This window comes from Carcharhinus amblyrhynchos, chromosome 11, assembly GCF_965287045.1.
Source record: "Carcharhinus amblyrhynchos chromosome 11, sCarAmb.v2.hapA, whole genome shotgun sequence".
NCBI lineage: Eukaryota > Metazoa > Chordata > Chondrichthyes > Carcharhiniformes > Carcharhinidae > Carcharhinus > Carcharhinus amblyrhynchos.
Window position 1 is genome coordinate 45,393,368 of NC_137334.1, and position 18,957 is coordinate 45,412,324.

The following is an 18,957-nucleotide window of genomic DNA, read 5'->3' on the forward strand; positions in this document are numbered from 1 at the left end:
GTCCTGACCTGAATGACACTGTTAAATGCATGCAGAGCTCTTTACTAATACTTTGCTGAGGGGTGAAATGAACACACAAAAAATGCAATTACCTTGTTATTGTGCTTAGTCTGAAAATCTAAAAATCCACATACACTTCTGGATGACATCTGCATTGTGGTATACATTGTATTTTTGAAGTTTTTTTTCTAGTGAAAGGAGAATTAATACAATATTTAAATTTTAGTGAAGGTGCCAAGGTGTTTATATCATTTGTGAAAATCTGGTTGTCTGATCTGCATTGTTTAAGTAAAAATCCAATTGTCTGGATATTTCGGACAAAATGCGACCTTCATCGCCCAGTACTTACCCAGAGTGGAAAAGCTACGACATCTTCTCCGGAGCCTTCAACATGTCATTGATGAAGATGAACATCTCACCAAGGCCATCCCCACACCCCCATTTCTTGCCTTCAAACAACTGCACAATCTCAAATCGACCACTGTCCGCAGCAAACTACCCAGCCTTCAGGAGAACAGTGACCACGACACCATACAACCCTGCCACAGCAGTCTCTGAAAGACGTGCCAGATCATCGACAGGGATGCCATCATCTCACGTGAGAACAGCATCCACCAGGTACACGGTACATGCTCTTGCAACTCGGCCAATGTTGTCTACCTGATGTGCTGCAGGAAAGGATGTCCCGAGGCATGGTACATTGGGGAGATCGTGCAGGTATATGACAATGGATGAATGAACACCATTCAACAATCACCGGGCAAGAGTGTTCTCTTCCCACTGGGGAACAATTCAGCGGTCACAGACATTCAGCCTCTGATCTTTGGGTAAGCATTCTCCAAGGCGGCCTTCACGACACATGACAGCACAGAGTGGCTTAGCAGAGACTGTTAGCCAAGTTTCGCACACATGAGGACGGCCTCAACCAGGATCTTGGGTTCCTGTCACACTATCTGTAACCCCTACGACTTGCCTGGACTTGCAAAATCTCACTAACTGTCCTGTCTGGATACAAAATACACATCTCTTTAACCTGTGCTTAATGCTCTCTCCATTCACATTGTCTGTACCTTTAAGACTTGATTACCTGTAAAGACTCGCATTCGAATCATTATTTTGTAAATTGAATTTGTGTCTTTGTATGCCCTGTCCCTGTTTGTGAATAGAACTCCCACTCACCTGATCAAGGGGCAGCACTCCGAAAGCTAGTGGCTTTTGCTACCAAATAAACCTGTTGGACTTTAACCTGGTGTTGTGAGACTTCTTACCGTGTTTACCCCAGTCCAACACCGGCATCTCCACATCATGACTACCATCGACACTACAAACTGCCGGTTCCAAGTGGAGAGGATCTCCAAGAAGATCGCATATATCGTCACAGACGTCAAGTTTCTATAAAGATGCAAGAAAGCAGACAAGATACCAAAAGGACTACAGATCACGAACCCACTCCAGTCAACCTATAACACGGTCTATGCCGAGAGACTTTGTTCTCGCACCTCTCTCACACTCCTCAGCCACCTCGTACGCTAGCTCTACAGCAAATGCCGTATCCTGGAAACCAAGATAGAGTCCATATTGTCAACTTGCGCTCAGGACATAGGCCAGCTGTGAAACTTTGCCAAGCAGACGTGACAACAGAACGACACCATCTACATGCACACCAGAACAGGAGACTTGAGAAACTCGGCATCACTACCAGCAGCAACCAAGCCTCCCCTGGTACCACAGTAAAAAACAGTACCACTACAGGGAAGCCCATTGTCAACTTGTTGGACTAGACACTTCAACCACATGAAATCAAAGTTCTCAGCCGAAGGCTCAATTTCTGCCCCACCACCAAAATAGACCCCATCAGTCTCGCAGCAGACTCAGAAGCATTCATCAGGCGAATGAGGCTGTGGGAGTTCTTCCACAAACCTCAAGAGGCCAACAGCAACACAATGAGACAGCCAATGAACCGGAACAGCCAACAGAGAGATCTGCAGTGCAGCAACCGAAGAGGAAAGAGTCAAATTGGACTCCTCCGGAAGGCCGCTGCCCTCGACATGTATGCCCAAGCCATCATGAGGTGCATCAACACCAGATTCATCAGCCGCACTCACAAGACAGCCCCAGGTCGCAGCAGTGTATTAGCAGGAGGGAGGGTGGTTTGAAGTGTGTATACTTTAATGCGAGGAGCATACACAATAAGGTGGATGAACTTGCAGCCTGGATTGGTGCCTGGGACTTCGATGTTGCGGCCATTTCAGAGACATGGATAGAGCAGGGACAGGAATGGTTCTTGCAGGGTCTAGGGTTCAGATGTTTCAGTCAGAGCAGAGAAGGCGGTAGAAGAGGGGGAGGCGTGGCATTGTTAGTCAAGGACAGTATTATGGTGGCAGAAAGGACATTTGATGTGGACTTGTCTATTGAGGTAGTATGGGCTGAGATTAGAAACAGGAAAGAAGAGGTCACCCTGTTGGGAGTTTTTTATAGGCCTCCAAAAAGCTCCAGGGATGTAGAGGAAAGGATTACAAAGATGATCCTGGATAGGAGCGAAAGTAACAGGGTAGTTGTTATGGGGGACTTTAACTTTACAAATATCGATTAGAAAAGCTATAGTTCAAGCATGTTAGAGGGGTCAGTTTTTGTCCAATGTGTGCAGGAAGGTTTCCTGACACAGTATGTAGATAGGCCAACAAGAGGTGAGGCTACATTGGATTTGGTACTGGGTAATGAACCAGATCAGATGTTAGCCTTGGAGGTAGGTGAGCATTTTGCTAATCGTGACCACAATTCGGTTACGTTTACGTTAGTGATGGAAAGGGATAGGTATATACCGAAGGGCAGAAGTTATAGTTGGGGGAAAGGTAATTATGAGGCTATTAGGCAAGATTTAGGATACATAGGTTGGAGTAGAAAACTGCAGGGGCTGGGAACAACGGAAATGTGGAGCTTGTTCAAGGAACAGCTACTGCGAGTCCTTGATAAATATGTATCTGTCAGGCAGGGAGGAAGTGGTCGAGAGAGGGAACCGTGGTGTACTAAGGAAGTTGAATCTCTGGTGAAGAGGAAGAAGGAGGCTTATGTAAAGATGAGACGTGAAAGCTCAGTTAGGGCACTGGAAAGTTACAAATTAGCCAGGAAGGAGCTAAAGAGAGAGTTAAGAAGAGCTAGAAGAGGACATAAGAAGACTTTGGCAGGTAGGATCAAGGAGAACCCTAAAGCTTTCTATAGGTATGTCAAGAATAAAAGATTGGTTAGGGCAAGATTAGGGCCAGTCAGGGACAGTAGTGGGAAGTTGTGCATGGAGCCTGAAGAGAAAGGAGAGGCACTAAATGAATATTTTTCATCAGTATTCACGCAGGAAAAAGTCAATGTAGTCAAGGGGAATACTGAAATACAGGCTTTTAGACTAGACACGATTGAGGTACATAAAGAGATGTTAGCAATTCTTGAGAGTATGAAAATAGATAAGTCCCCTGGGCTGGATGGGATTTGCCCAAGGATTCTCTGGGAGGCTAGGGAGGAGATTGCAGAGCCTTTGGCTTTGATCTTCATGTCGTCATTGGCAGTTTGGATCAGGAATTGGTGAGCTGTTAGAAGACAGAGGGTGGTGGTTGATAGGAAATATTCAACCTGGAGTTCAGTTACTAGTGGTGTACCTCAGGGATCTGATTTGGGGCCATTGCTGTTTGTCATTTTTATGAATGACCTAGATGAGGGTGGAGAAGGATGGGTTAATAAATTTGCTGACGACACCAAAGTCAGAGGAGTTGTAGACAGAGAGGATGGATGTTACATTTTGCAGAGGGACATAGATAAGCTGCAGAGCTGGGCTGAGAGGTGGCAAATGGAGTTTAATGTGGAAAAGCATGAGGTGATTCACTTTGGTAAGAGTAACAGGAGTACAGAATATAGGGCTACTGGAAGGACTCTTGGTAGTGTCAACGAGCAGAGAGCTCTCGGTGTACATGTGCGTAGATCCCTGAAAGTTGGCACCCAGGTTGATAAGGTTGTTAAGAAGGCGTACACTATTAGCTTTTATTGGTGGAGGGATTGAATTTTGCAGCCATGAGATTATGTTGCAACTGTACAAAACTCTGGTGCGGCCGCACTTGGAGTATTTTGGTTGCCGCATTATAAGAAAGATGTGGAAGCATTGGAAAGGGTGCAGAGGAGGTTTACCAGGACGTTGCCTGGTATGGTGGGAAGGTCTTATGAGAGGCTGAGGGACTTGAGGTTGTTTTCGATAGAGAGAAGAAGGTTAAAAGGTGACCTAATTGAGGCATACAAGATGATCAGAGGGTTAGATTGGGTGGACAGTGAGAGCCTTTTTCCTCGGATGGTGATAGCTAACACGAGGGGACATAGCTTTAAATTGAGGGGTGGTAATTATAGGACGGATGTCAGAGGTAGGTTCTTTACTCAGAGAGTAGAAAGGGCGTGGAATGCCCTGCCTGCAGCAGCTGTGGACTCGTCAACTTTAAGGACGTTCAAATGGTGAGTGGATAGGCATATGGATAATATTGGAATAGTTTAGGTTAGAGGGTCATTAGATTTGTTCCATTGGTCGGCGCAACATAGAGGGCTGAAGGGCCTGTACTGCGCTGTTATGTTCTATGAACATCACCCAAGCACAACGCAACGCCATCCACGCTCTTAAGACCAACCGCAACATTGTCATCAAACCAGCAGACAAATGAGGGGCCATCGTCATACTGAACAGAACAGATTACTGCAAATAAAATTACTGCAAATAAAATTACTGCAAAATCACAGTGGATGTCTCAGCATTCTACACCAGCATTTCTCATGACAATGGCATTGCTGCAACTGCCTCAGTACTCAATGCCGACAACGCCAGTTTCCAGGCGCAATTTTACAACTCATCCGCTTCATCCTGGATCACAATGTCTTCACCTTCAACAACCAGTTCTTCATCCAGACACACGGAACAGCCATGGGGACCAAATTCGCACCTCAATATGCCAACATCTTCATGCACAGGTTCCAACAAGACCTCTTCACCGCACAGGACCTTCAACCCATGCTGTATACTAGATACATCAATGACATTTTCTTCCTTTGGACTCATGGTGAACAATCACTGAAACAACTATATAATGACATCATCAAGTTCCATCCCACCATCAGACTCACCATGGACTACTCTCCGGAATCAGTTGCATTCTTGGACTCATACATCTCCATTAAGGATGGTCACCTCAGCACTTCACTGCAACGCAAGCCCACGGATAACCTCACAATGCTCCACTTCTCCAGCATCCACCCTAAACACGTTAAAGAAGCCATTCCCTACGGACAAGCCCTCCGTACACACAGGATCTGCTCAGATGAGGAGGATCGCAACAGACACCTCCAGATGCTGAAAGACGCCCTCATAAGAACAGGATATGGCGCTCGACTTATCAATCGACAGGTCCAATGCGCCACAGCGAAAAACTGCACTGACCTCCTTAGAAGACAAACGTGGGACACGGTGGACAAAGTACCCTTCGTCGTCCAGTACTTCCCCAGATGGAGAAGCTACAACATCTCTTCTGGAGCCTTCAACATGTCATTGATGAAGACGAACATCTCGCCAAAGTCATCCCCACACCCCCACTTCTTGTCTTCAAATAACTGCACACCTCAAACAGACAATTGTCTGCAGCAAACTACCCAACCTTCAGGAGAACATTGACCACGACACCACACAACCCTGCCACAGCAAGCTCTGCAAGATGTGCTGGATCATCAACATGGTTCCCATCATCTCATGTGAGAACACCATCCACCAGGTACACGATACATACTCTTGCAATTCGGCCAATGTTGTCTACCTGATATGCTGCAGGAAAGGATGTCCTGAGACATGGTACATTGGGGATACCATGCAGACACTACAACAACGGATGAATGAACACCACTCGACAATCACCAGGCAAGAGTGTTCTCTTCCTGTTGGGAACACTTCCGTGGGCATGGGCATTTGGCCTCTGATCTTTGGGTAAGCGCTCTCCATGGCAGCCTTCACAACACACGACAACGCAGAGTTGCTGAGCAGACTGATAGCCAAGTTCCGCACATATGAGGGTGGCCTCAACCGGGATCTTGGGTTCATGTCACACTATCTGTAACCATCATGACTTGCCTGGATTTGCAAAACCTCATAACTATCCTGTCTGGAGTCAATACACATCTCTTTAACCTGTGCCTAACACGCTCTCCACTCACACTGTCTGTACCTTTAAGACTTGATTACCTGTAAAGACTCCCATTCCAATCATTATTTTGTAAGTTGAGTTTGTGTCTTTATATGCTTTGTTTGTGAATAGAACTCCCACTCACCTGATGAAGGGGCAGTGCTCTGAAAACTAGTGGCTTTTGCTGCCAAATAAACCTGTTGGACTTTAACCTGGTGTTGTGAGATTTCTTACTGTATTTTGGACAAAGCCATGTTACTAAATAAGATTTCTTTCTCTTTTGTGAAAATGATTACCTGACTTACTTTTGTTTATTAAGTACATTTGATACACCTTCATTGCAGGATATTCTGGACCAATGCTCTCGTGAACATGAATTTAAGACAATACTATTTTCATTATGCTACTTCCATGCCTGTGTTGCGGAACGGCGTAAATTTGGACCTCAGGGCTGGAATAGAAAGTACCCTTTTAATACTGGAGACCTAACCATCTCAGTCCGAGTTTTATTCAGCTATTTGGAAGCTAATGCTCAGGTAATTGGGAGATATATGAAATTATTTTGTAAGAATTTTATGTGTACAACATAAAATGAGTATATGCTAGCTATACTCATAACTAGGGCCAGAATTTTCTGGTCGTTCTCAAAGGCTGGACCTTTTGGTCCTACCAATGGTGAACCCCTGCTGTGGGTTTCCCAGTGGCAGGGTGTACATAAAACAGAAAACTCCATTGTCAGTGACAGTATCAAAAAATCCTGCCACCGGTCAATGGCAGACAGCCTCCTTCGCTGCAAAACAGACAGTGGAGGCACAGAAAATACCACCTTAGGTATTTTGACCTAACATTCCAGTAGAAGTTAATCAGAGCTATCATAATCTAAATAGCCCAGACATAACTTTGCATTCAAGTAAAATGAATTGTCTAGATGGGACCTTGTGTCCCTTGTTTGTCCCAATCTTTCTATCCCTTTTCTTTCTCCTATACCTCATCCCTGCCCCCAGCCCATCCTGCACCTTCCCATTCACAGGCTTAACTGGCAGTTCTGATTTGAGTATCTCTTGACTCTCAAACAGTTTTAAATGGCTTCTGCTGACTGATTTGAAACTGTAGTTGGATGAACAAAGAACAACACAGCATGGGAAACAGGCCCTTCAGCCCAACAAGCCCACGCTGCCATTTTAAAATTATGAGTGCCCTCCTCTACCCATGACCTTTGTCTACACCTATTGGGGAAGATTGAGGGAAGACTAATTTAGGGACAATTTGTTACACCTATCAGCCTAAGAGCACGTTTTTGGGATGTGGGAGGAAACCGGAGCACCTGGAGAAAACCCATGCAATCACGGGGAGAATGTGCAAACTCCCGCAGACACCGGCCCAAATCCATGTATCTGCATAGCAAACAGTGATAGTCACTGAGCTGTCATGTTGCCCGTCAGCTGGTCCAGTTTAAGCGTACACTAACGACGTGAAGCACTAGGCAACTCCTGAAGCAACATCCAAGAGCAGCCCTCTCACGACCCACCGCGTGTATGCCCCTTGTTGGTCAACAAGGCGGACCGAATCTTCTGTGAAGTAAAAGAAAAGACATCAATAAACATGACATCAATAAAAAGACATTTACGGAATCCCCAGAGGTGCAGAAATAAAGCAAGTGAGCCATGAAATATGGTGGAAGGTCCATAGGAATCAACTGATTCCCAGGGACGTCCCAACGCTCTTGATCTTTATTTAGAAAAGTCTCCTATATCCCTCCATCTGTAGTCCGCTCATGTGCCTGTCTAAGTAAGCCTTAAACAACCCTGGCATGCCTGCCTCCACCATCCTACTTGGCAGTGCATTCCAGGCCCCCACCACTCTCTGTGTGAAAAACCTCCCTCTAACATCCAAGTTATACCTCGCCCCCCTCACCCTAAGCCCGTGGCCCCTCGTAATTTTTGTATCCAACCTAGGAAAAAGCTTACCATTGTTCACTCTATCTATACCCTTCGTAATCTTATATACCTCTATCAGATCTCCCCTCATCCTCCGCCTTTCCAAGGAGAACAGCCTCAATTTGCCCAATCTTTCCTCATAGCTCAGTCCTTCTATACCAGGCAACATCCTGGTAAATCTCCTCTGCACTCTCTCCAGGGTCTCCATGTCCTTCCGGTAGTAAGGCGACCAGAACTGGACGCAGTACTCCAAATGCAGGCGAACCAACGTTCTATACAACTGCAACATTAGACACCAGCTTTTATACTCCATACCCCTCCCTATAAAGGCAAGCATACCTGAGGCCTTCTTCGTCACCTTCTCCACCTGTACTGCCACCTTCAAGGACTTGTGTACTTGCACCCCCAATTGCAGGATGATCCTGCATTGTTACTGACCACAATTATTATTTCATGAAACGATGCGCTAATGCATGGATGTATGAAATTCTTCCAATTTCTGATCATAGCTTCAAAAATGTAAAACGTGTTGAAAATTACAAGAGTTGTCAAGCTTCTGACAACCAAAATTGCTTATTCTTGGAATTTTGTATGGGAACCAATTGAATGTGTTGAGAGACAGAATGAATGGTACACATTTTCTCTGTATTTTCAAAATGTGCTCTCTATAACATTCCCAAAGAGTAATTTTCTTTGAACTTTCATCTATTAGCAGGAAAGGACTAGGATTTATATAATTATCTTCTAGAAATAAGGAAAATGGTAAAAGCCTTGTGTTTTATTTCATTAACAAGTTTTGTTAAATTCTTTATAAACTCCATGCAGCAGTGTATGAATTAACTTTACTTCATTGATAACACATTATATTAATGGCTAGGGCTCAAGTATTATGATTAAACTATTAAGATATGGATGGAAGAACAGGCAGGACTACGATACCATGAGCAGACATGTCACCATTATTCTCTAACAGTGATCCAATACTATTACTGAACTGCCAGCCCTCCCTGATTTCTCGATTGCAGTAGTTATGTCTCAGCTGATGGATTTCACTCTGTTGTGCTAGGTGACATTTCCATTCTTTTCAGTCAGCCTGACAACTCCAAGCTGAAATTGATGAATTGGGAACAGTTTTGGCATTTCAGACATGCATCTACCAAGATACAGCAAAAATCCATCGAAGTGCTGACCTTTATTTGTCATCACTTAAAGCACATTTAACTATTTTTCACAAACTTTGCATTTTGGCTTGTTTTACAAAGCAACCTAGTGAGAAGGATAAGAAGATACATATACATTTCCGAAAACAGGTTATCAAATGAAACTGAAGATTTTTTTTCTAGACCTTGGGTCTTCAAAGGATATCGTATGAACTCATCTGATTTCTAACCACCTGGTTGAGCAACACTGTCCAGCATGAGCATAGTGTTTTTACGATACTGTTTTTTTCCTGATCTACTGATGTGGTAGAATATTGTCCCCATTCCTATGGGTAAATAAATACCAAATTAATTAAATGTTTTCTGCAATAACATTTCCCACAGGCATATGTGGCTGCCTTTTAGAAAGATAAAATTTACTTTATTTATTGAATCATCCTGTAATCAAACAGATGATAAATTGGTGTAAAATTATAAGATTCTATATTAGTGGTGCTGTTTAGGAGTGTCAAAGATCTATAATTCACTAAGTCCATGGGTGAAAGGATATCAAGGGTATATTATTAGTGATGCATTATTGTATTTATTCTATGGATGATTTATATGTTTTATATCAGAACTGAGGTTGTTGTTAATGGCAACTTTGTTTATTGTTTTCGTTGCCTCCCTATTTCTTATTACAGCATCATGTTCACTAAGTGAAGTTTATTATGACCATACAAATAAAATATATGTTAAAAGTATTTACTCATAAATATTAAGCTCATTATTCATAATCTGTTTTAAATGTGAACCCTAATTAAGTTATTTGGGGTTTTAGGTACCTTGGGAAGACCTGCGTTACCTGTTTGGTGAAATTATGTATGGTGGTCATATTACCGATGACTGGGACAGAAGACTGTGTCGTACTTATCTGGAAGAGCACATGCAACCGAATCAGGTGTTTTGTCTTGGTGGATGTGACTCTCAATGACATAGGCTGTCTGTCGTTTCGAGTTGCTGGAGCTGGGGCTCCCCCTACTGGAAAATTATGCCCAGTTGTTTTGTACAAAATAACACCCAGATAATAATTCTTACAATTTAAAATCAATATTTATGTGCAAACAAATTATTTAGCTAATATTAAACTTTCCATGTTTTCACATTTTATGTAAATTATTAATTCACAAACACATTTTGCTCATCAATCACAGCTGAAAAGCTACGGACATTGGTAAGTCAATGAAAAAACAGTAGTAAATCGTGTATTATTGTTCCACTTGATCACTTCTATTTCTCTTCTCCATTTTCTTGCTCTGTCTTTTTCACCTGTGGTTTTCCTCTCTCACTTTTCCCCCTACTTTTATGTCTTCTCTTCTATTTTTTCCTTTCTCATCAAACCCTACTCTATCCTGGAGTTTAAAAAGCTTGATTACTCTCATTAGTGTGGAGCCTTCCCTAGAACCTTCCAGTAAATCAGGCAAGTGGTGTTTTATCAAGAGCAATATTAGAGGGCCAGACAACGTATGTGGAGAGAGTAAAACAGAGTCAACATTTCAAGTCAATGATCTTTCATTGCAACAAATCTGAAATTTTTATTTTGTTTCTCTGTATTTATATTTCAGATTTCCAGCAACATCAATATTTTACCTTTGTGGAATAAGAATAGGTAGATTGTTACTTGTAAATTCCAATTGATAACAAATTTTAAATTTTCTATTTTTGCTTCCATCCTTTGCTGCACTTAACTAATTGTCCATTCCTCACAGTTTGACATAACAAACCAAAAGTAAAAATCTGGCATTTTCATATTTTTATTGCATCGAAGGTTTCTTCAATATTGTGTCTTGTTTTGTCACACAATTATAATATTTTAATTCATATAGATGTTGTCAAGATCTGAAAGTGCTTTGCAAGACCTTATTCCTGAAATGTAGCAAAAGTCATGTAGGGAAACCAAATTTTCAGTCAGAAGAGAAATAACATGGCCGTCCAAGGTAGAGGGTGAAAACAAGACAGCGGTTCAACACATCTCTCTTTTTGCACTTCGTGTTGATTAAATACAGAACTGAACTGGTGGAAGCCTGGGTACAAATGGCCTGTGCATTCTAGAAATGACGAGTAGTGAGGAGGGAACATAGGATGAAGTGAAAGCAATTATAATTATGATGTAAGACAAGACTTGGAATGTTTGAGATTATGGTACTGTACTCCAAGTGATATTAAAACTTCACAACTTCTGCCCCCTTTCTGCCTTTCCATCTTTGGTCTCCTGCAATTTTCTAAACAGTTTCAATACAAACTTGGAGAAACAGTGAGCTGACTGAACAAGTCCTAAGTTGATTGTTCAAATTGGGTTGTGGTAATGGACTGATGGCAGGCCAGGAAATAGGATTTTGCCGGCAGGAATGGAAGCGGTCAATAATGGGTGTTGGGTGCGAAGAAATCCCACAAGCTGAATCAAAGGCACCATATTTAAATGGATGGCAGCACTTGAATCGGGTATCATAAATAGAAGCATTTAGAAGGGAGACTAAAAGAACGTTGGCTATAGTTAGATGTTGGGTGTCTCCACAGTTTAATGAAGCCACCTTGGAAGTGTTTGTTACTCCAAGGAATGGAAAGAGGTGCTCTTCACAGTTGGCAGGAGAAGGCCAGCAAGCCTCACAAAAAAAGCATGGCTGGAGGCCACAGAGGAAGTCAGCAGCTGCAGATATAGGTATACTGCCCCAAGTGATTAAATTTTCTGATGTGCTTTGGCAAGGTGCTCAGCCAGGGTAAGTGAATCACCCAGAACTGCACCCATTGCATCTCGGCCTTTTGGCTAAGATCAAGTGTAGTATTGACGTGCTGCACTTGGTTGAAGTCATTAGGTTACATTTCAGCTTCATTTGAAGCAATTTTTTAAAGCAGTATCTCAGCCTCTTGGCTAAGATGCAAATAAGATCAAGCTTTGGAGGAGGAGCTACACCTACTCCAATCGGCTTGGATCATGTAGATCAAGCCCAGGACAGGAGGTGAGAGCCCTGTCTTGTCAGCTTGGATCGGGAATGTCCCAACTTGTTGGGACTCTGAATTGGCTTTAATTTGACTTGATTGGACTGGAATAAAGTTTAAAAAAAAGCTTCGGCAAGGTGAGTGGCATTCATAATACCAAGCTTGCAACCTTGGATGTCACAAAAGGAGCCAGTGGAATGTGAGAAGAGGTCTCTGGCCCAGACATTGAGCAAGACCAGGCACATGTGTTCACAGCAAAATGCACAGCAGGGCCCTGGTGACTCAGCATTGATTGCTGCATTGCCAATGTTAAATGACTCTTTGCAGCAGCACACCCCACCCCCCATGAAAAATATTGGACTTTGAAACTGGCACAGAATGGCAAGTGCAACTGTGCTATGAGAAACCAGTGACACAATGTATGTCTGTGTTTGCAGGAGCAGTGAGTTTGTAGTGCCAGGGATTAAAGAGAAACTAGATGCAGAGTCTCACTGCTTGCTCACTGAATCTGATGGAAAAAGAAGCAATGGAACTAGGAGGGGTTTCAACAAGGGCAGGCTGGCAATGAAGGTGAAATAGGTTGATGAATCCATAGAGAATGAATAACTTTGTGGAAGTGACTACTGACCCTTATGACAAACACTACCTGCAACACAGTGGTGGCCAGTGATGAACACAAGCACCTCCAGATGAAGGACAGGCAGAAGGAGTTGGTGAAAAACATAACACAACTCTACCTCTCTCTCAGATCAAGTAGCAGATGAGGCACCAATGATGTTAGAGAAATGGAATGTGACTTCAGAGGAGGAGCCATCATTTGAAGAGACATCATCACATCATTCTAGCTCACTCTACACCTGAGATGCCTGCAACCCACACCAGGTGCATAGGGAAGGATAGGTGTGCCCTGAAGTGTGGAGGAGTGATAGTCTGAGGCCCCTAGGGTTCCCATCAGGGTGCTCCTGGTGTAGATAGTGGATCTTTAACTCTTTTGATGCTGACACCAAAGCTTTGTAAAGTGACAATGAAAAAGGCAGCTTCTGCACAGATGCAAGTGACCATGTATGTGCCAGGGTCCTCCTGTGTGTTCAGGCACCGAGAGCTATCATCAGATATAGAGGAGAAAGGTTACTGCACTCTGGAGCATCAGCATGTTAGACCTAGAAGAGACCTACATTATATCCCATCAAGGTCTCAGAGGTTACAGTTGTTGCAGCATTTCCTTTGATTACACTGGTCTCTCATTCTCTCTCTTATCCTCCCTCCCACAGGAGAACTCCGAATCTGAGTGCATGAGACCCATTGCAAATTTACTCAAGTCTGAAAGCCTCCCTATATCCTAACTTTGCAAAGCTGAGCTGCACCTCTGAGAATTTTTCCCTTCTATGCTTTATTGTCCTTCATCCTTTTTTAGAAATGCTGCTGCTGTCAATGACTCCCACCTCCAGCCACCACTCACTTACAACTGAGCTGTCATTCTCATAGAACATAGAAAACTACAGCACAAACAGGCCCTTCGGCCCACAAGTTGCACTGATCATATCCCCACCTACTAGGCCTATCTATAACCCTCAATCCCATTAAATCCCATGTACTCATCCAGAAGTCTCTTAAAAGACCCCAACAAGCACGCCTCCACCACCACCGACGGCAGCCGATTCCACTTACCCACCACCCTCTCTCCCTAAAGCTGGTGAGCTGCTGAAGCTCTGTGGTCCTGTGTGCCAATGGTAAAATTTAAAAAGCATCTCAAAAAACTTTATATTGCCTGCCACCATTATTATCCAGGTGTTTGACCCCGCTGCCAGACTACCTCTGGGAAAATAGACCATCAGGTTTTGTTGCATTCCCCCCCCACTTTCCCCATCCCCCTCGCAATTTGACCAAGCTCTTGCCTCCAATTCTGTTTGCCTCAAAACAATAAAATTCTCCCTAGTATTTAATTTCCATACTGTAACTCTTCAATCTGAATATTGATTTTATGCAACAACTAGCATCTTTAAAGACCCAAGGCGCTTCACAGGAGCATTATGAACAAAGCATAACAGCTAGCCCCATAAGGAGATATAAAGTCAGGTGACCAAAAGCTTAGTCAAAGAAGAAGGTTTAAGGAGTTTCTTAAAGAAGATAAGTGAGATAGAGAGGCAGAGAGGTGTCGTGAGGGAATTCAAGAACTTGGGACCTAGGCAACTGAAGGCACAGCAACCAATAGCACAAGCAGCCAGAATTAGAGGAATGCCAATATCTCAGAGGGTTTTGGGGTTGGAGGAGATTACAGAGATTGGAGGGGAAGGATTTGACTGTCAATGCCAGTTTTGAATTAGTTTCTTCCATTTACATTTCATTTAATTTCCTTCCTTTAATTTGTGTTGACCTTTTGGGTGGGATTCTGGTCCACTGTTTTGAGTCCCCTTGACCAGTGGGAGCCCTGCACAGGGGGAGGCCCGAAGTAATTTAAGTACACTCAAGAACTTAACTGTCCATTTCAAGCCTTCCACTTGACTAAGGCCTCCAGAGAATGAACATCTTGTCCTAAAGAGTGGTCAACCAGTCAGAGGTTGGCACTGCCACCTGAAGCAGTGGCTGCATCTGGCATGTACTGAAACTTACCCAAATGATAAATGCTGGATCCCTGGAGACAGTTGAATAGGGCAGGATGGGGGGTTGCAGAAGTGGGGAGCGCAGGGGGTTTGTTGGTTGGCCTTCAGCAGCTTGTTAAACCATGTGCCACGACTAAATTTTGGTGGATTCAGGGATGATTACCTTTAAGTGGTTCTTTAATGAGCTTAATGGCATCCCACCTCCAGTCGATAGGAATTCCCATGTCAGGTCCAACTTGGGAACAGTTTTCCTGATGTCGGGAATTGGATACAAGTTATTGATTTTCGTAGCCCCTTCTGCCATCATGTCCACTCCAACAGGCTGCACTAAATTCAACCCTTTGTCTTTTACAGTGTCTTTTCACATCCGTAATGAGATCAGCTTTTGTATAGCAACACACATTTTCACCTCTTCAATATCCAAAAAATAAAATTCCAGTCTATTAAACATTTAATTAGCCTATCTGATCTTTACGTCCTGTCTTTATGTTCTACTTTGTTTGGTCAGTACTGTATTTAAAAAGAATCTTCCTTGCTTTTTTTTCCAAAATCTGATGAAGCCATCAAACCATTGGTTGTTTTCTCATTTAAGATGCTGAATGATCTTTCACCTAATTCAACTACTTTTGTTCCTATTTCAAAATTTTATATGCTCCCTTCAATTTGAAGTTAATAATGATGCATAATACATTTACTATGTGGCTATTTAAATGAGTAAACATGTTTATACACTAAATTAAGACAGTGAGCATACTCTTAGTAAATTAGGTAAATTGTATTTGATTTTTCACACTAGTTTTTTTGTTTTGTTACAGTTTGAAAGAAAAATGGCTTTAGCTTCTGGTTTTGTAGCTCCATCAAATCTTGATTACAATGGTTATCACAGGTACATTGATGAAATGTTACCACCAGAAAGTCCTGTGCATTATGGTCTCCACTCAAATGCAGAGATTGAGTTCTTGACTGTAACTTCAGACAGCCTTCTCCACACATTATTAGAAATGCAGCCCAGAGACTCAAGAACTGGTGAAGGAGCAACACAGACCATTGAGGAAAAGGTCAGAAAATTTAAAACTTGTGAACTAACAATTATTTTAAACTACAGGCATTTACCTTTTTATTATTGATTAGTTCTATATCAATGAAAATGAAATGTCACTGAAGCTAACATTTGGGGTTTGGAAAAAAAGGTCAAGAATTTTACATTGGCCTTTGTTGTATTCACAGCAGAATGTTGACTGCAAGTTTTAATATTTCTCTTGCTTTGCTAAATAGCTGAACAACTGATATTTGTATTGGTTAGAAGAACATAAGAACATAAGAAATAGGAGCAGGAGTAGGCCATCTAGCCCTTCGAGCCTGCCCCGCCATTCAATAAGATCATGGCTGATCTGTCGTGGCTCAGTTCCACATTCCCGCCCTCTCCCCATAACCCTTAATCCCCTCTCATCAAAAACCCATCAACCCGCGTCTTAAAAATATTTAGCGAGGCAGCCTCCACCACCTCAACGGGCAGAGAATTCCACAGATTCACCACCCTTTGAGTGAAGAAGTTCCTCCTCAACTCTGTTCTAAACCGCCCCCCCTTTATCTTGAGGCTGTGCCCCCTAGTCCTACTGTCCTTTCTGAGCGGGAAGAGTCTCTCCATCTCTATCCTATCCATCCCATCATCATCTTGTATGTCTCAATGAGATCTCCCCCTATTCTTCTAAACTCTAACGAGTACAAGCCTAGATTATTCAGCCTCTCCTCATAGCTCATCTGGAGGAGAGAACCGAGTGTAGAGTGTCGAAATTTGCTGATGACACCAAGATTGGGGGAACGGCAAATTGTGCGGAGGGTGTGGAGAGTCTGCAGAAGGATCTAGATAGGCTGGGCGAATGGGCCAGGAAATGGCAAATGGAATTTAATGTTGGCAAGTGTGAGGTGGTCCACTTTGGTAGGAAAAATGGTAGGAAGGACTATTACTTACGAGGCGAAAAACTGCAGCAGGCGACGGTGCAGAGGGACCTCGGGGTCCTTGTGCATGAGTCGCAAAAACCCAGCTTGCAGGTGCAGCAGGTGGTCAGGAAGGCAAATGGGATGCTGGCCTTCATAGCGAAGGGGATTGAATATAAAAGTAGGGAGGTCTTGCTGCAGCTGTATAGGGCATTGGTGAGGCCGCAACTGGAGTACTGTGTGCATTTTTGGGCGCCGCACCTGCGCAAAGATATTTTGGCCTTGGAGGGAGTGCAGAGGAGGTTTACTAGGCTGGTACCGGAGTTGAGGGGGTTGAGCTATGAGGAGAGGCTGAATAAACTGGGCTTGTACTCGTTAAGAGTTTAGAAGAATGAGAGGAGATCTCATTGAGACGTATAAGATGATGAATGGGATGGATAGGATAGAGGTGGAAAGACTCTTCCCGCTCAAAAAAGACAATAGGACTAGGGGGCACAGCCTCAAGATAAAAGGGGGGTGGTTTAGAACGGAGTTGAGGAGGAACTTCTTCACTCAAAGGGTGGTGAATCTCTGGAATTCTCTGCCCATTGAAGTGGTGGAGGCTGCCTCGCTAAATATTTTTAAGACGCGGGTTGATGGGTTTTTGATAGGAGAGGGGATTAAGGGTTATGGGGAGAGGGCGGGAAAGTGGAACTGAGCAGCGACAGATCAGCCATGATCTTATTGAATGGCGGGGCAGGCTCGAAGGGCTGGATGGCCTACTCCTGCTCCTATTTCTTATGTTCTTATGTTCTCAACCCCCTCAACTCCGGTATCAGCCTAGTAAACCTCCTCTGCACTCCTTTCAAGGCCAAAATATCCTTGCGTAAGTACGGCGACCAAAACAGCACACAGTACTCCAGCTGCGGCCTCACCAATGCCCTATACAGCCGCAGGAAGACCTCCCTACTTTTATATTCAATCCCCCTCGCTATGAAGGCCAGCATCCCATTCGCCTTCCTGACCACCTGCTGCACCTGCAGGCTGGGTTTTTGCGACTCATGCACAAGGACCCCGAGGTAATCAGATAAGCTGTAGTTCATTCAGCATGAAGCCTCATTGAATTAGACCTTGGTTTCTGTACTCAAAATGTAGTTGGCGCAAATCTATTTATATTTTAATAAGATGCAAGAGAAATATTCAATCAAAGGAATCTCAAAAAAAATTTTAAATGGCAAAAATAACCAAATAAAATTTTAATTTTGTATAAAATTAAATAAGAATCATGCTGATCAATCAACTTGTTCTATTTTTGAAGGTAAAGACTATCTTGGATGATATATTGGAAAAACTACCAGAGGAATACAATATGGCTGATATAACCTCTAAATCAGCTGAGCGTTCCCCTTATATTTTGGTTTGTTTCCAAGAATGTGAAAGAATGAATATCCTAATTCAAGAAGTGAGACATTCATTAAAGGAACTTGATCTAGGGCTAAAGGTAAAATTTTCTTAAAAAGTCCATATAAAGAAATTTTTCCTAAATGAACAATGCCAATCAAAAGGTTGTACTGTATTCCATTTTCCTTCTGATTAAACTGAGGCTTTATTTAGAATGGGCAGTTCAAAGTCATAAAGTCATGCAGTACATTTTCTGAATTACACATCAATGAGTACATTCAGTCCTGAAAGAATACAATAACACCTTCTCAACAAATGATAATACTAAATTACAACATTTTGCTTAGATAATACTGCCAAAAAAAACTTGACTCATTGCATTTCTTTAAGTTTAGCCAATACCTCAGCAAAACAAATATTCACATTTATATTATCAAAAAAAGTGTAAGAAAATTTGTCTCTAGTGGCAAGCTGTGGTGACATTCTAAGAAAATGGTTGTGATTTCACTATACAAAGTGAAAATACATACTGTGGGCATTACTAGCAGAGCCAAATTTGTTATCCACCCCACCACAATGCCTAGTGTGAGTCACTTGCCTGCTGTGCTCCCTAGTTGCCTTCTCTTGCTGCAAGCGCCATGCAGATGTCCAATGCAGCTTGCAGGTCAGGACCTTCTCAAAATCTCACACAGGCAAGCCCTGAGAAGAGTGAAGACAAAACAGGAGAGGAGCAAATATAGATGGCAGTGGCCTACAATAGTGTTCTTGAGCCAGT

General features: G+C 42.9%; 1 protein-coding gene and 1 non-coding gene across 2 annotated transcripts in view; both read left to right on the forward strand.

The window, feature by feature from the left end:
* The window catches only part of dnah9l (dynein, axonemal, heavy polypeptide 9 like), a 443,144-nt gene that overhangs the window by 403,786 nt on the left and 20,401 nt on the right, over nt 1-18,957 (forward strand). The window contains exons 74-77 of the mRNA XM_080198977.1: nt 6,536-6,727; nt 10,109-10,228; nt 15,680-15,922; nt 18,100-18,282. Of these exons, the coding sequence (XP_080055103.1) occupies nt 6,536-6,727; nt 10,109-10,228; nt 15,680-15,922; nt 18,100-18,282 (738 nt within the window). The remainder of the gene's footprint in view (nt 1-6,535; nt 6,728-10,108; nt 10,229-15,679; nt 15,923-18,099; nt 18,283-18,957) is intronic.
* Nucleotides 12,072-12,263, forward strand: LOC145350427 (U2 spliceosomal RNA). Its single transcript, XR_013888204.1, has one exon. It is a non-coding gene; the product is annotated as a U2 spliceosomal RNA (small nuclear RNA).